This window comes from Uloborus diversus, chromosome 7 (genome assembly GCF_026930045.1).
Source record: "Uloborus diversus isolate 005 chromosome 7, Udiv.v.3.1, whole genome shotgun sequence".
Taxonomy (NCBI): Eukaryota; Metazoa; Arthropoda; class Arachnida; order Araneae; family Uloboridae; genus Uloborus; species Uloborus diversus.
Window position 1 is genome coordinate 72,130,804 of NC_072737.1, and position 17,829 is coordinate 72,148,632.

Sequence of the window (17,829 nt, forward strand, 5' to 3'; positions counted from 1 at the left end):
GGGCACATATGTGTACTAAATTTCGTTCGATTTCATGTGGTAGTTTTTGTTGTAGAGCGGCCACAAAAAACTGGTCACACACAGACGTGACACACATACATACACACACACACACACATACATACACACACACACACACATACATACACACACACACAGACAGACATTTTCCAAAAATGGTCGAAATGGACTCAGCACACCTCAAAACGTTCGAATCCGTCAAAATTCGAAATTCGAAAATTTGCACGAATCCAATACTTTCTTCTATATATTAGATATAGAAGAAAGTAAAAATGAACTTTATCCAACTGTGTCGTATTTTACTATGTTATAGACTTTAATTTTTCTTAAGTATTAAATATTTTATTATAACTATTATAATTAAGTTTTCTGGGTTTGTTTATCGTTATGATCGTTTTTTTTTTCCTTTTTCTTAACAACAAAGGTTTTCTATTTCTATGCATCGTTTTTTCCATTGACGGATAGTTAAGTGCTGGTACTAAAAAAACATTACAATAGGAGACAAATTCATCAAGTGAAGTAATGTGAACTCCCAGTTAGGAGCGACTTAAATTAAAACTTTTTGGGGGACTAAAATTCTAAATTTGCCGAATGGAACTCCAAATTTAGCCGAATGATAATAGTTTTGCCTAATAGAACTCCAACTTCTGTCGAATGATGATATTTTTGTCGAATCGTGAAACAAAATTTGCCGAGTAAGGTAACTTTTGGGAGGTCACAGTGACCTCTTATCGTGGAGCTTCTACTGCCAGTAATTAACGTTTTAGTCGAAATGTCTACAAATTCGATTTAGTTGACACCTGCTAAAATTACTAAAAATACCTACGTGTCAATAAATGTATCGGGACTAACAATAATCAATCATTTTTTTGTTTTATTTGATTTAATTAATATTAATTTCAATAATAGTTATAAAATTACATTCGTTAGTAGTTGACCATTTACGTTCAGAAATTGATTACCTTTTCCAAAAAGGTAGAATCAAAATCTAAACTATTAAAATCGGACCATATCCAGTATATGTGTGTACTGGTATGTATGTCTCCTTAAAAATCACTTCTGATTGACTGTTGGAAGGATGACATCATCACATGTAAACTTGATGACGGCCATGTTCTAGTAATGATCTATAAAATTCAAAAAATGGCCAAATGTCGCTATTTTTCAACTTTTACCACAGATTTTATCGAGATATTAACGAAGGTATGGCGATTCCACGAAAAAAACCTTAGAAAAGTAATATATATTTTGTTCGCAACTTGATCAAATGAAGATACAATAAAAAAGTTCAAAATTTGAGTAGAATAAAGCTGTGGTGCCAAATTTTTTCCGCTCTTTGAGCAAGAGCGGAAAACTTTTCCTTATGGAAACCTTCCGGGCTTAATTTCTAACAAAAGAAATGCAAAAGCCCTTAACCAGGGGCGTCCCGTACTTTAATTTTTAGAACAGCGGAAATTTTCAATTTTCCGAATGGATCTCGAAGACAAATGATGATAATTTTGTCGAATGAAACTGCAAATTTAATCGAATGATGATAATTTTTCCGAATGGAACTGCAACTTTTGCCGAGTACCGATAATTTTCCTGAATGGAACTGAAACTTTTGTCGAATAAAGCTCCGAATTTCGCCGAATAATGATAATTTTACCGAGTAGAACTGCAATTTTTAAGGAATAAAACTCCAAACTTTGTCAAATAGAACTACAACTTTTGCCGAATGGAACTCCAAATTTCGCCGAATGATGATAATTTTGCCGAATAGAACTCCATTTTCTGTCGAATCAACATATAAAATTTGCCGAATAAGGAAATGTTTGGGAGGTCACCGTGACTTTAAGCCGTGGTGATAACTAGAGATAAGACTACGTATTCATACCAAGTAACGATAAGTGGCTGTCTGAAATACTTCTTAGTAGATTTTTTAAGTCCATAGAAATATATTCTGTACGTGGTATGCTCCTCTTAGCATATAAATACGAAAACAAGAAACGAGAAGGTTCTATGTATACGTCTTAAGTTGCTAAAGTAAATATGTTTATTTGGGTAAGAAGCAGACTTTGTATTTACTATCAGCATTATTTTATTCATCTGGTGCGCATTTTGGGCGAATTATTCAAAATATTGCACTGCTGTATTGCTGATGAATATGGAGGGAGTTGGTCGGAGGGAAGGCTACGACGCAAGCATTTTGCTCGACAAAGCAAAATCCTTGATTTCATTCAAGAAAAAAAATAAAAGTTTACTTCTCGGTCTAGCAACCTATGACAGCATACACGAATCTTTCATGCAAATGTGTCTGAGAGAGACATGGAAAGAGATGCTATTGTGTAGCTGATGGCGTATGTTGGTTTTTCTTTGATTTACTTGAGAGGGTTCGACGGTTAGATACTAACAGCGATGTATATGTTGCCAGATTTATTATAAATGCCTCGCATTTAAGCTTCCCAAATGACATCCCACTTTCCTGTGAGATTCTGCGAACCATACGTTATCGCTGCCATCAGGCTTGGCTGTTCCGCGGGCAACCAAGATGGCGTGAAAACTAAAGAAATATGACACTCATCTGACAAATATCTGCAAGCAGATATTTCACGATTTCGTAACCGCAGTGTCCTGCTAAAGTAGCAGTCTTGTTCTTTCGTCACTTGCAGGATGACGTCTGAGGGCGGGATGACGAATCAGGAGACGCCATTCAAATGGAATAGGAGCATGCGTGCAATTCTGATAAATGCATAATGAATGTGAAGAGGCAAGAATTAAAGCTATATGTAAAGAGTGGGTGAGGCGATTTGATAGCATCAGTTTACTCACGATCTGCACGAGTAGGACCCGAGAAATAAAAACGCTTTTCGCACTACTAACAAACAACACTTCGTTTTCAGGTTTCCAGAGAGCACTCACTTACAAACATTTCGTAAGTATTTTTTTCAAAAATCTATACTTTAATAAGGGAAGAAAATTACCTTTAGGTTTCATCAGGAATTGAAAATAATATCTTGTCCTATTTTCTTTGGTAATGTTTAGATCAAATAAAGGTTAAAAATTTTTTGTCATGACTAGTTTTACAAAATCTGACTTCTGAACATATTTCTTTCACGGTAAGTTTTTTTGTTGCAAAAATATTTCCCCATTCAGGCTTACCACAATATAACGTAATATTTTCTCACAAATATTTTTTTTCTTTTTTTTTCAGAGATTGTATTTTACCTTAACAATGGATTTTGCTTTGGAGAGTTGTTGAAATAATCCAAATTTTAGCTTAAAAGCTGAAATTAGTTAATTTAGTTAAAATTAACTACGTTTAAACTAATAAACTCTCTTTACAAAAAATAACTAGAAACCACTCGGCAATTTTCAAGCGATTACGGTTAAATTTTTATAAGGTTCTTTTTTTTCTAGAAGGAAAATGTTTAGAAAACCACACCAGTTATTACATTTTAAATTTATAGCAGTTACTCGCTACTGCTAAGATTGCTGAAAATATGTTTTCATTTGCCGACAGCAATTTTTCAGTTTAATTTTTCTTTTGCATTTATTCGAAAGAAAATACAACTTTTGATGAGTAACCGTTTCCACAGCGTTTGCACAAAATTTCTGTGTATTTCTAGACAGTTTTCTTTGTTTAAAAATAGTTTTGTTTTTTGGAGAAACCAAAATTTATTCTCAATCAAGTTTTAATAAATGTCATTTTGCTCCGGGATAATAGTTCTTTGTGGAAGCAAAATTTTATTTTCAATAAAGATTTTTGAAATGTCTATTTGTTCCTGGATAATAGTATTGACATTCGGGGGAACCAAAATTTATTTTCAATCAAAAATTTGAAAAATCATTTTGCTCCCAAATAAGTATTTCTCATAACTTTGTTAAAAAAAGAAAATTATATTGCATTTCTCTTACGGTATCAGTTAAAAACTTATTTCTTTCTTCAGTTTATTTTAAAACAAATGTTTAATAATATTACTTTTACTTCATCTGAAACTTCCCAACATTTTATTTGAAAATTTGAGGAATAAATTATTAACTTAGGGAATGCAGTATTAGATCTTTTCGAAGTCATAAAAAATTCTTTGAAAGAAAATTAAAATTTTTTTTAACCTTCCTAATTAGTGCTTTTGGGGTGAGAAATTCGTTTGAACAGGCATCGATATTTTGAAGATTGAATGCTGTTGAAATGATTGATTTATATATAAGTAATGCATTCAATAATGAAAATAGTATTTAGCAGAAATTTTACTTTCTTCAACGTCGATCACTTTACTGGGGAAAATCTCTTGGTTTCAAAAAAGAAAAAGAAAATTAATTCTATTTTTGACTACTGTTACTGATGGTGGTAGTCGAGAATATCGGGTTGGAGAAGATTGAAAATCCTTATTTTTTGCTTAAAATTCGAAAAAAAGTTCTGCTGTTTAAATGTAGTTGCGTTTAAATTTGTCGGTTTTGCATTTGTACTACTTCTTCAAGTTCTTGCATATCTTGTTCAATTTTTTTCAATTTTTTGTTATTTCGTTACGTTACACTTACTTCGTGCACGCCTAGAGGTGGAACACATGCATGTTCGATTATGAATAAGTAATTATAATAAGAATGAAAGGCAGAATTTTTGATAAAGGTTGGAGAACATGTTTTAAAATCCAAGACGCAAAGCATAATTAGAATATTTCTTGCTATAAATCTATTTTATGAAATGTAATAAACTTACACTAATAAGGAATCAAGTTGCGAAGGTAACGTTTATGAGTGCGCTTTATTGGCACTTTGAATTGCAGGTAACAAGTTCCAGCTACCGTCTTGTTGATACAGGTGCATTTTGAAATATGTGATGAGCAGTCGTTATGGTTCGTAAATTGTTACTCATTGGGAAATTGTATTCAAGTTTTCAACGCTCGATTTTCGAAATGTCGAGAAATGAGTTTCAATACGTATTTAAATTCACCATTGATTCTGATATGCCAAGTCTTGAGAAACTTTCGATTATGTCATGTTGTTTTTTAACAGACGCAAACAAAAATGAAATATGTGTGGTAGATTTTTCAAGGGCTCCGTGAAACTTGCATTCTTTATTTTAATGCATACTAGCCACTCAAAGAAACTGAAAAAACAACTGACGAGTGAAGCTTTTAATCACTATTTTCCGACTTAAAAGCAAAGAAATCATCAACATTAAGAGTGATAAAAACAGAGCTTTAACGACAATGTTTCGATAGCGTCAGTGTATAGAAAAAAAAAAAAAGCTTTTATTGAAACCAACGATATTCGAATTCTCCTTGCAGAATAAAATTAAATTTACGTTAATTTTGGAATCTTGGATCAGTTTAAAACAGGAATATTTTGAATAATCACGAAAAGCGGTGTTGGCACGTTTAGCATTTGCAACACAATATTGTATGAAATAAAATTTTTAACTTATGTGTCCATGCAAATTAAATACCCCAAGACTTGATACTAAACTAGAAATGAAAATTCATCTTTAATCCAGAAAAAATTATTTTTTTTTTTAGTATATCGGAGAAAATATATTAAATACAACTCATTGAAATTTAAATTTTCATTCGTTTGAATGAGTTATTTGAAGTTATGTTAAAGAAATTTATGTTAGGTTACTTTTTGAAGGCAATAAATATTTGTTGAATTATTCATTTTTATTTCAAGTAAAGCATTTTCAATTTGTTGCATTCAAGCTTAACGACCGAAAAAATATCAGGGGTTCAATGAAAACAGTGGACATTAATAATTGTTCAATCATCACAGAAATTAAGAAACGCTGTCTTAGGCAATTTTGGGCTTTATTGAGTTCTCTGTGAGCTTTTGATTGTAGGGTGGTTGGGGTTAGTGGTACCCTTTTTGAGTACAGTTCGTTTTTGAAACCTTATACAGAAGTTTTGAAACAAAAAATTTAAACATATCGTCTTATTTTATCAACGGCATTATTAAAAAACAAAAAATCATCATTATTTTCTTAAACAATGCTTTAAATATTTTTAAGGATTATATTTTTTGAAAAATCGGATGGGTGTCCCACTTACCCCAAAGTAAGGGGTAAGTGGGTCATCATCTTTTCTTACTTAAATTTAAATGAAGCACATCTAAAAAATGGATAAGAGAGTATTAGATGATAAAATACTTAAATTTTTAGTGTGAATAATTTTTTTGTAAAGGCATCCATTTATGAAATATTTACTGTCTTTTAAATCTGCATTACAAAACATTTTAAAACGAAAAAAAAAAAAAAAAAGACTTCGTTTGTGAAACTTATTGAGAGCCTATAGGGATATATTTTACTTTTACATATAAAGGTGTGTTTAATGACTGTAATACAGTTGATTAAGATCAATTTGAGTAAATTTGCCGAAACTACAAGTTGAAAAAGAAATTGAAAACGCTAAATGAGTGTGTCTATGTAAAGTTGGCTAAGGAAGAACCATTAATTATCACTTCATCCTCAGTAATTATTCCAGCATCATCTGCACTATGCCAATAAAAAGTGTCACTATTTCTATTCTTCTTGCAAATCCAACAGTATTTTTTAATTTGTATCATCACCTTCCAACATTACACCTACTTAAATCTTAATGATTTTCTTTCATATATGTTTCACAAATACATAATCACCAGCTTTAGCAGTTTTTGTAGCTAAACTATCAATTCCTATTAAGTCATCGTAGTTATTTCGTATTTCACCAATGCAACTATTTAATCCGAGTCGCTTTGGATTTTGAAATTCCCATTATTATGGAGGGGCCCACTTACCCCATAGTGAGGTGAACCACTTACCCCGCAAAGCAAAAATGTACGGGGTAAGTGGGACTCTCGTTTGAAGCACTTATTAATAATATTTCGTACAACAATTCTTTTTGCTGTATGAACTTTAAGTTAAACAAAACGTGAAAAACTTACTGTAATAATAAAAAAAAAACTAACCTAGAAACACTTCTTTGAAAAATGTTGCTTAAACGCGCGAGCAAAAAAAGAAAAAAAAATTTTTTTTGGACTAAATGCTATAACCTAGAAAAAAAATTCAGCGAATCCCAAATATGTGCAAAACCAATCACTGTGATGAAATTTGACATGATCTGGTCAAAAAAGTTTGAAAACTTTATCCATATTTCAGTTTTAGGGGGTGACTCACTTACTCCAGTGTCCCACTTCCCCCAATAAACCATACTTTGCGTTTTGCCATTAGGAAAAAAAATATTTCACCCAGCTCATGTCAATTTCAATATATTTTTAGGCAAGATGATTTCTGCTTTGAGCAAAGTTCTCCTCATCACAGTGGTATTGTGCATCACTATTAACCACGCGTCATGCAGACCAGCTGACGATGAAGCAGCAGCCAGTGCAGACTCAGGTGCTTCTCCGACCCCCGATGGTGAAAGTACCACAGTTGCTGCCAAAACTGAAGCCGCAGCTGACAGTGACGCGGAGGCTGAAAAGGCAGCGGTAAGTGTGTTTAAAACGTTTCCAGCTAATATTAAATGCTGTATTTATCTGAAGATTTATAAAAGGAACAAAACCAGAAGATTTTCGTCGAGAGAGAGAGAGAGAGAGAGAGAGAGCTAAATCTTTAAAAAAATTTTGCGATAAAAATTTGAAAATGACGAAAGTTAGTGGCTCAAAGTAACCCAAATTAATCATTGGCTCCAGTCGGTGGATTTTTAAGATGCGGAAAATCGACAGCGTCCATGTCCTATGATTATGTGGCATGTAAAAGATGCCTCGAGTACTCGTTTGGCATGGACTATCCCTTGACAAAATTAAATTCCTAGTGCAATTTTGCATCGAATAGAGCCCAGGTGCCTCCATATAGTGGGGAAACTGAGCTTCAAAATTGTCGTGGCAATGGCATCTTACCGATAGTGGTGCAACGTGAAATGGTGGATTATATGCCGGGGAATCGCACTAGGTGTGCAAAAGCCAATGCCTCTACTGTAGCCCGATTTGAAAGGAAAAAAAATGTATCGGGTCATCTACAATTGATGTCCCAGTTTGAGAAGGGAGGAGTGATCATAAATTGTGATAAGGGAGAGGGAGGGGGATAAAAAGAAGTGTAACATTGCTCATTTTAATAATAATATACTTGTACTCGTATAACATAGAGTCCCATGCGACAAGGGGGAGGAGACAAGGTAAGGTGAAACTTTGAGAGAGGGGGAATGGCTAAAATACGTAGAAAAAAAGCTTATATCATTTACGGACAGCCCCTATGCTATAGTATAACACCATTAATTAAAAACTATCAAATTTACAGACAACATTATACTCTTTCAATTTGCAGAATTAAAGTCTCTCGCTTTTGTGTATTCGCAAGACAAAAACTTTGTCTTTTCAGACGGTTGTTTTCTCGCTGATTAAAAAAATTATGCTTAAATCTTACGAAATGATCGCAGTTTGGCGATAAGTTTTCCCGGAGCTTTTTTCCTGTGGCCATTTTGCCAAATACAACGAAACTTTCATGAGATTTGAGCATGCGTATGCAATAGTGTAGCAAGAGGTTCGGATTTTTTTTCTGCTTTTCTAAATTTCTATATGTATTTATTTTTTATTTAATTTTAATGATCTATTTCCTTTCAATATTAAATTTCTCCCCCGACACGATAGATACATTTTGATTTTTTCCCCGTTTGTTTTTTAATCAGGAAGAGGCTTTCGACGATATGATGGGACCTATGATCCTGGCTAGTATAATGATGGGGAAAATAATGGAAGCCTTTGAATAAAGGAAGTCTTTTCAACGGATATGAATTCTTGAAATCCTCAAGCTTGTCTCACTGACCTCGACTTATATACTTAATCGTTCGGCAGGGAATTGAACTCTATTTTACGTTCGTCTCATTTGCATTCTGCTTCCCAAAATATGAACTTAGACACAATTTTGCAGCTTCTGGAATTAGTTTTCTGATATTGTATCGTAGTTGGCATTAGTGTACTTTCATGGTGCTGTAGTCTTGAACAAATAAACTTCTTTTGTTAATTTATTGTATAGTTGATTTTAAAAGTTCAAAACAAATTATGAACCATGCGAACATCAGTGACGCCCAGGGCGGTAATTTCAAGTGTTACCCCCCTCCCTCACCATTCGCCCCTCCCTCTCAAAAAAAAAAAAAAAAAGAAAGTCATGCGATTTTTAGAAAAAACTTACTCTCACGAATGTGATAAAACTAAAGCTTAAGTTTTCCACTGTCGGGTTACCAGAGCAAGTTTGAGGACATAGCCAAACTGGTACAAGCTTACATGCCAATAACAGATTTCTTTATGTTTAGGTTTTCACTTCATTTGAAATACACATTTTTAACTGAAATGTATTGACAAAAAACATTCACTTGCGGTAAAATTTCTTTTCATCTTAGCGCATACCATATTTGCTGCGATTTTAGGAAGCTTGGGTCCCATGAAGGATTCTAGGAAACTTGGATTGCATAGAGGTTCCTAGGAAAATTTGTAGGAAACTTGGGTTGCGTAGAGGATTCTAGGAAATTTGGGTTCCATAAAGGATTCCGGGAGAATTTCTAGGAAACTTGTGTTCCATAAAGACCTCTAGGAAAATTTCTATGCAACTTGGGCTCCACATAGGATTCTAAGAAAAGTTCTTGGAAAGTTGGGTTCCATATAGGATTGTTGGAAGCTTGGGTTTCGCAAAGAATTCTAGGAAGATTACTAGGAAACTTGGGATCCGTAAAGGTTCCCAGTACCGACACAGCTTCTTCTAAAGTAATGTTTTCAATGCCACTTAAGGAGAAGCTGCATCGTTTCTTGAAAATTCTATGGAAGCCCAGCTTGCAAGATATTTCTTAGTAGTGCCCATTTTTTTTACAATGTAGAAAACGAGCTGCATAAAAAATTCATTTATTTAACTAATTCCGTTCAGTCAATAGTTGCTCGTTATGAAACATTCCCAAAAGATGATATCAGAAAAGACTACTACGCAGAAACGCACTCTGGTCTAAAATGAAGAAAACGTCGAACTTTCTACATATCGTCGCCCCAGAGCATCAGTAAGATATCTTAGTGTTATTACTGGGATTAGATGTCTTACTGTTGCTCTCAGGCGACGATATATAGTCTGTCTAGTCTTTGCAAGACTTCCCATCACAAATTCTATACTAAAACATGTCACATGACCTAATAAGTCTGTGGTGCCCAACATTTTTTTACCCAAGGGACGCACTTCATATTAAGATTAATCTCGCAGGCCAAAACACATAAATTTTAAATGTACGCAGTTGAATCTTTCTTCTAGATAACATAGAAAACACGGGAAAAGAAAATAATTGCTGCTATCGTTACTACATGATTATTTTATTAACTAGAAGTCTAAATCAGTGTTTTAGAATCCAAGTTTTGATCATTTGGCTTCTAGTTTGCAACAATCAGTCTTAATACCGAGTGAAGATGAATATTTGCTTCATAATCTCCCAAAACATAGTTTTCGATTCGTAGCATTAAAAAGATCAACGGGCCATGTAGATAAGTTTAGGAGGGAGGAGGGGGGGAGGCACATGTGGTCCGAGAACTGGAGGTCGGGCACCATTGTGTGTGTATTAAGTGATACATACACTATTCTGACTAATTCGTTGGAAGTTCATTACTTGAACTGTGAATAATGTGGTAAGTTTCCCACTCTCTGCTGTTTTTACTTTATGTTTGCAAGATTCCTTCAGCATTTAAAATGAACGCCAAAGTCAATAAAAAAAACTTGGGATTCTTTTAGGGAAATGAACTTTCTTTCCAGGTTGTTATTTAAATTGAAAACATGGCAGCCACTCATAGATCTCCAGTAGGGCTGGGCGATTCAGAATTTTAATACCGCGATATATCGCTCTCAAAGTATCGATATTTTCGATATATCGACATATATAGGTCGTTAAATTCAACATTTTATGATAAGGGGGACTGCAAAGCATATTACAGAAGTATCTGCAACAGAGAAAAGCCATAGGCCATCTTAAATTAAATTAAAATGTCTCCTTTTTACATTATGTATTTGTAATCATAAATTATTATTCGAATATTTTTTTTTAATTCGCGATTGTAAACATTTGTGTTAAGAAATATCGTTCTTGGTAGAACTCACATAAATCAGGCCCTTCATTTAAAAGTTTTCCAGAAAGATGAGAAAAGTAAGTGTATATATTATACTAATACACCCAATGCATATCACATTTCAAAAAAAAAAAAAAAAAGAAAGAAAAGAAAAGATAAAGTTCTCACATGCAGACATAAAATACTTTTCTAAAACCCAAGGAAGGACTTGAGGCAATTGCTCCTCCTGATCCATTAAATGGCGGCCCCCGATGTATGTAATATTTAACACGAGTATAAAACTTCTACCTGATTTTAAATGTCGCCGTTTATTCAAGTCGTCAATAGATGGTAGCACTAGTTCCATCAGGACTGCTTTTTATCTCGTGCGGAAGCAAATGAAAGTCTGTTCTTGGTTCTCTTCAAAAAAAAAAAAAAAAAAGTGAGAATGCACTGCAAGGCAGAAAGATCATATTCGAAATTTTTTTGTTTTAGCACGGGTGCCACCTAGGGGAGAGGAAGGGGGGGGGGGTCCTGGCGCGGACTGAGCCTTTGAAACTTTTTTCTTTGGGGGGGGGAGTGTTTAGAGGGGGTAATTTTTTTTATTTGGTTGGCTCTTGCTGTTGGGGTGTCTTTGGGATCTTTGGGTGTGGGGGGGGGGGAGCTGCGCCCTTGCTCTTAGGAGGGTGGCCAACCCTAGTTTTAGTCATAACTTAACATTTAATGTTTAATGTTATTTTGTTAAAAAAAATATGATTAATTGACAAAATAATCTTTCCCTGTGACACCCTATTTGGGAACCCTCTCTTGTATAAGTGATGAATTCAATAACTCAATTAACGTTCATAAAAAATGCAAGGATAATATTTTTAAACTTTTTAAAGGTTGGATAAAAGTATAGGGTCAAAAATAAAAAATCTATATTTTTGTAGAATTTCGGTAGAAATAAAACTAATGTTGCTAGGCTTGATTTAACATTAAACTCATTTGGCCTAGTACTGATGCCCACGGTAAATTGTATACCAATATTATTTTCTTTTTATAAAGTTTTCCATTTTTTATACTCTTTGATAAAATTTTGACAAATATTTTTATTACAGTATAATTTTTAAATTGTAATAGTTATAACTGGCTTTATACTAATTTCTATAAGAAGAAGTGTTGGTTCTTTTGGTTTGAAATTAAAAACATCATCTGACATTGAAAAATTCTACTCACATAATTATTAGAAATGACACCTACAATAGAGTTAGATCTCTCAAATGTTGCATGTACTGTCCGATATTTTAACGCGAATCCTTACTCGAATTTGCGCATGCGTAAGGTCTCTTCTGATTATATCAAAACAGGGGTGATAGCAAGAAGGAAGTAACGAGCAAGCAAAAACTGAATGCATCGGGAAGAAATGCGCTTCTTTAAACCATCACCCCCTTTTCAATTGAAGTCGTTCGCATAGATAGTCGCGGAGTTCGAGAACAGACACTATTCATTATTTAAATAGTGAGTATAGTTAGTCTCCTTCCTCACGGAGCTCAGTATTACTGCTTTGGCATTTGATTTGTTCCTTTAATTTTGCTCGAATATTTTTTTGCTTTTTACTTGTGCTATATTTATAAGAACAAATGCCTTAGTCCAACAATTAAGTAACTTCAAGACTTCCATGCATATGCAATGACAAACAGATGTGTGGCTGCAACTCTACAGTAAATTCTTCAAATATAAAATTCAAAGGAGCACTACAGACGTGTCAGTCCTTTTGTCCCAAGATCACAAAATCGGACCCCAAATGTTGCCTTTGTAGTGATTGTTAGTATCTTGATTTTTCAAAATTCATAGCCGTGATAAATTATTATGTGAACATTATTATTATGAAAAACAACGATTAAATACCTTTGTGCTTGAAAATTAAATGACAAATTACTAACGTTTTAATGCACAAAAATTGCAAATTATTGCGGATGCGTGTTTCGGGGTTGCAAGGAACCCGTTTTTCAATGAAAAGAAGTGTGAGCTTGCTTTTGGATGAAAAGTCATTCAAGGTCATTTAATAGTTTAATCATTTTTATGTTAGTTATTGTAAACATCTTTTTATGCAAATCAATACAGCGTATTCCTTTCAATTTTGATTACCTCTGCAAGCACATCGAAATTCTTTAAATTTAATATTTCTAAGCTTTATAGTTGGAGCATTTTATCAGTGTCATAAAATATGAATTAAAGAAGTATTACTTCGAATACGCGTACATGAGTACAGGCATCTATTATTTTGAGTTGTTAAAAAGAAATAGAATGTTTAACAAAGGTAAAATTATGTGGTACATACCAGATTTTTTTTCTTTGTTTAATTAAAGTCACTATTTACAAGGTGTCCTGAAATAGACTGGCTGTTTTCAAAATTGTATATTAGGAAAACCGGTTAATGATGAAAAAGTAATTCTTACAGAAAACTCATGTGGCGGGCAGTTTCCCCCCCCCCCCCCTAGAGTAGCAAGTTTTAATTAAAAAAAAATTTCCAATAGATGGTGCTGCAAAAGTAAGCCCTTAAATCAAAGAAAAAAAAAAGAAACATTACAATTGTTTAAAAAAATTTTAATGAACAAAATTGCTTAACACTATTTTTAAAACGTCAACCGTCGTCGGTTACAATCACATGTCGCAAGCGGAGGAAAAATCGGTGAATTTCGAGTCTTCTTTCTTTGATTAAAGGACTTCCTATTTGCAGCACCATCTATTAGAAAACTGTTGAACTAAAATTTGCTACAATAGAAAAGGAGGATAATTTACGGCCCAATACATGAAATTTCTGCAAGAATTATTGATTTACCATTAACCCTTTTCCTGTAAACTATTTTTGAAAACAGTCAGTTTTTTTCAGGATACCTTGTACACTAGTTAATGTTAATGCAATTGAAGTAGAACACCCTTATTTGAATAAGCAATTGTAACAAAAAGCAATAGAGTATGGAAATGAAATCAAATTTTACTGATCAATAGTGGTACCCGCACGGCTTTGCCCGTAGTAGAGAATAAAAAGGTCATTTGGTTCGCCTGTATATTTACAAACACTGGATGATGAATTTCTCGCCAATTTGCTATGTTCATTTGCTTACCCCTGTTACGGTTCCACGTTATGATAACTTGGTAATTTATTTGTCCAGGTTATGATAATTTGCACGGGAAAATGTTCTTAAAATTAGAATAGAAATGGAATAAAACCGAATTTTCGAAAAATCTTTTCGAGGTGCACACTCCCATGCTACAAACTAATTTTGTGCCAAATTTCATGAAAATCGGCAGAACGGTCTAGGCGCTCTGCTAGTCACATAGATCCAGACATCCAGACAGACGGAGATCCAGGTAGACTTTCAGCTTTATTATTAGTAAAGATGAAGATATACTGTCTGGTCATCGATTACACGGAAAGACTAATATCCGGTTTATAGGCGGAAATGGACGCATCTATTAGTTTATAGGGATGTTAGTTGGTTTGTTTCATATGTGCACTTTTGCCTCTCTATTATTTAGCCTTAGTTTCGTAAATGAAAATTTGCTCACAGCAACATTCTTTAAACCTAAAGTATATTCGATCTATAATCTCACGACAAAAATTAATTGATTTATTTATTCACAACAAAGTTTAGAGCTTACCATTTTGCTTTTACGTTCCTGAACGAAATGAAAATATTTTATTTTCTTTTTGTTGTTTCCATGGTAAATATTTTTGTTTCCCCTTATTTTATTTTTGAGAATGCAATAAATGAATAAGGCACTAGTGACATTATAAAAAGCGTGCATCAAAATCCCATCGTTATTTTCCCTTCTCCCCTGCTAGATTCATTCAAATGGAATCGTCTGTACTTGGTAGATTGCCATATTACATACAATCCGTGGTCAAACAGTATATTCCACGAGAAATGTGTTTGTTAAAACCCTCCCCGAAAATAAAAAAGTCTTTACGGCACTGTGTTGAGAGTATACTATTTTTTTCTCTTAGAGTACTGAGGCAGCAGCAGAGGCAGATACTGACGAAGCAGGATCAACGACAACTGCTGCACCTGAAGCATCATCAGCAGCATCATCAGCAGCAGCGAGATGAGCAGAGGAGAAAATAAATACGAAACAGCCTTCCAAAAAAAAAAAAAAAAAATGCAAACTGTACTGAATGTTATTAACTATTATTGAGATATATGTTACATCATTTCACTTATTGCAATTGAAGTGAAAACTATAACTTTTTTCATATTTATGTATAAGATTCTCCTTCTCCCCATTCTTTTCAATGTTTCCCACAAATTGTATTCCATCAGAAAAATATGAGTTGTTACTTCAGTAGCACTTAACATGTGGATCCGGAACTGATGTATGAATAAATAAATTACCAAAATTGGAAGAATTTTTCATTTTCTGTTTGTGATAGCTTTCAGAGCATATTTTAACAGTAATATGAATGATTGTTATCGTTTAAGGAGTTATAATTTTTTTTCCAGTGCAGTTTGGATTAAATACAAAATCGCCTAATTGATGTAACACAATTGAAGGGTATGCTGCCAAAAAAAAAAAAAAAGGTAGTTCAAAATTTCAATTTTTAAAAGGTCCAGATTAATGCTTAAAACAGCGTTTCTTTTCTTTTCTTTTTTTTTTGGAATAAGTGGAACCCTTTTAAATGAACATTTTTTCGTGGAACCCGTTTTTTCATAAATATAATAGCATGGCTTGAAACAACATTTGCCGTCAATGTAAACATTTAATAAAGATCATTAGCTTGAAACGTAATTTCAAAAATGTACAAAAAAAAAAAAAAAAAAAGAAAGAAATTGAAACTTGAAAAACAATTGTGAAAACAAAATTTTTTGACTCAAACTAAGTTTTAAAGTTTAAAATTTAAGTTTTCAAAAATCGTGGTTTTTTAAAGTGTCTAAATAAAATGTAAGGAAAATAAAGAGTGAGAATTCCGTTGAACCCTTGATTGATCTCCATGGAGCCATTGGGTTTCACGGAATACAATTTAAGAAACGCTGGCTTAAAACATCAAATCACTCTTTTTTAAAAATTTTCATGGCTTCTCCTATGTAACTGTACTTAGGAACATACACGAAGAACTTTTAGCTATTTAAGTAAAGCAAAGAAAAATGCGGATTGGTGTTTCCAGCTCTAAAACAGATTTTTCAAAAACTTTGAAATTAGAGCTACACTTCATATTGCATCACACCCTGCAAGTGTAGATTTGTATTCGGCAAGAAAGAAAAATAGTTATTATTCTTCTGGAGAGCAAAAATTGTTATAAAGATTTTTCATGGGATGTATTATTTGTGATAAGTGATGTTGAGACAGGTATATATAATTTGTGATGGGTTGTAGTCAACAGTGTAGTCTGAAGAAACCTATATAACTCCATCATGTAAGCATTTTCGTACAACCATATTATCAGAATATTAAGCAATCAGAAAATGAATCCGTAAAGTAATCAGCTTAAAAAAAATAAATGAATAAATATAAAAATGAAAAAAAAAAGGAACACATCTAAATTATCGGTTTATTAAACGAGAAGTTATAGAAGGATTTCGAAAAAAAAAAGAAAAGGAAAAGCCCCGCGGGAACTGAGTGAACCTTTCTTTCTTAAATTTGGTTATAAAAATCAGTAATTTTTAATTTATTTTGAAGTGGAAAATTTTATTAGATATCAGTTCTCTGGCGAAACATTTACAATGTAAGAAAAAAATATCGTTGTGCAAAACATTAAATAACTTGACAAAAATGTTAAGCAAGCTCAAATTTGCATACAATTGCCGACATATTTTTAGGCGTTTCGATGAGGCTTTTAGGAGGGTCAATCCCCCCCCTCTAGAAAATTAAAACGACGGCCTGATTCTCGTGATCTTGGTATTCAACCTTATATGTATTCGCGCAGCTAAATTATGATACCAAAAACTGACATAAAATTAATGGCTAATTTTTCAGGACTCATAGATGCGTAGATTTTTATTTACAAGTTTTTCCAAAGACTCTTTAATTGTGACAGTGTTTAGCAAGAGTCACTTGACAACTATTCTAACGAGGACGACGAAATATTCGTCTCGCCTCAGTTGCATATGATTTAGTTTACAGCATCAAATAAATTCCACAGCACGTACAAACAATATAGGAAGGAATATGAGTTACATAGCATTAATGGGAGGGCTGACACTGTTATTAAATACTTTCACGCGACTACGAAATTGTGTAAATCATTGTTTGCTTTGTTTTATATTTTTATCTTTTGCATCCACACGCCTTTCTTGAAATTCTTTTCCGTTCGCTAGGGGGCGCGGCTCGAAAATTGAGAAGCGCTGCTATGGAGTATAGCTAGGATAACTTGTTTTCCTCGCACTGACACTGCGTTGGCAGAGTAAACAGTTTTACGGAATTCATTTATTTTTAATTGCAAACTGCGCTTAGCGACTTAGTGAAAGGACATCTCCAGAAAGAATGTTGATGACAGCAGACTTCCTCTATTCTGAACGCACATGGGGTCGAACAAAATTATTCTGATTGGGGGAATGTTCATTACACAGGGAGACAGGAAAAGCATGCAAATGTATTCTGTTGCGTTGATGTCCAGTACTTAGTCAGGTCAGCTATACCAATTATTGAGGTAGAGGTGCTGAATATTGGATTGGTGGCTAGTTAAATGTCTAGTTAAACTCAGAAGGACAAAAAATCTTGCACTTCTTTATATCTATATCTATATATATATATATATATATATATATATATATATATATATATATATATATATATATATATATATATATA

General features: G+C 33.4%; 1 protein-coding gene across 1 annotated transcript; it reads left to right on the forward strand.

The window, feature by feature from the left end:
* The first annotated feature begins 2,753 nt into the window (after positions 1 to 2,753).
* Positions 2,754 to 15,421, forward strand: LOC129225688 (serine-aspartate repeat-containing protein I-like). Its single transcript, XM_054860162.1, has 3 exons — positions 2,754 to 2,935; positions 7,250 to 7,458; positions 15,032 to 15,421. Exons 2-3 carry the CDS (start codon positions 7,255 to 7,257, stop codon positions 15,131 to 15,133), a joined length of 306 nt encoding a protein of 101 aa, XP_054716137.1. The 5' UTR covers positions 2,754 to 2,935; positions 7,250 to 7,254; the 3' UTR covers positions 15,134 to 15,421.
* The last annotated feature ends 2,408 nt before the right edge of the window (positions 15,422 to 17,829 follow it).

What these genes read in the sequence shown, in the direction of transcription:
- LOC129225688 (XM_054860162.1), top strand. Translation starts at nt 7,255, where the DNA reads ATGATTTCTGCTTTGAGCAAAGTTCTCCTCATCACAGTGGTATTGTGC. An exon ending in CGGAGGCTGAAAAGGCAGCG is followed by an intron (nt 7,459 to 15,031) that starts GTAAGTGTGTTT and finishes TTTTTCTCTTAG; the next exon opens with AGTACTGAGGCAGCAGCAGA.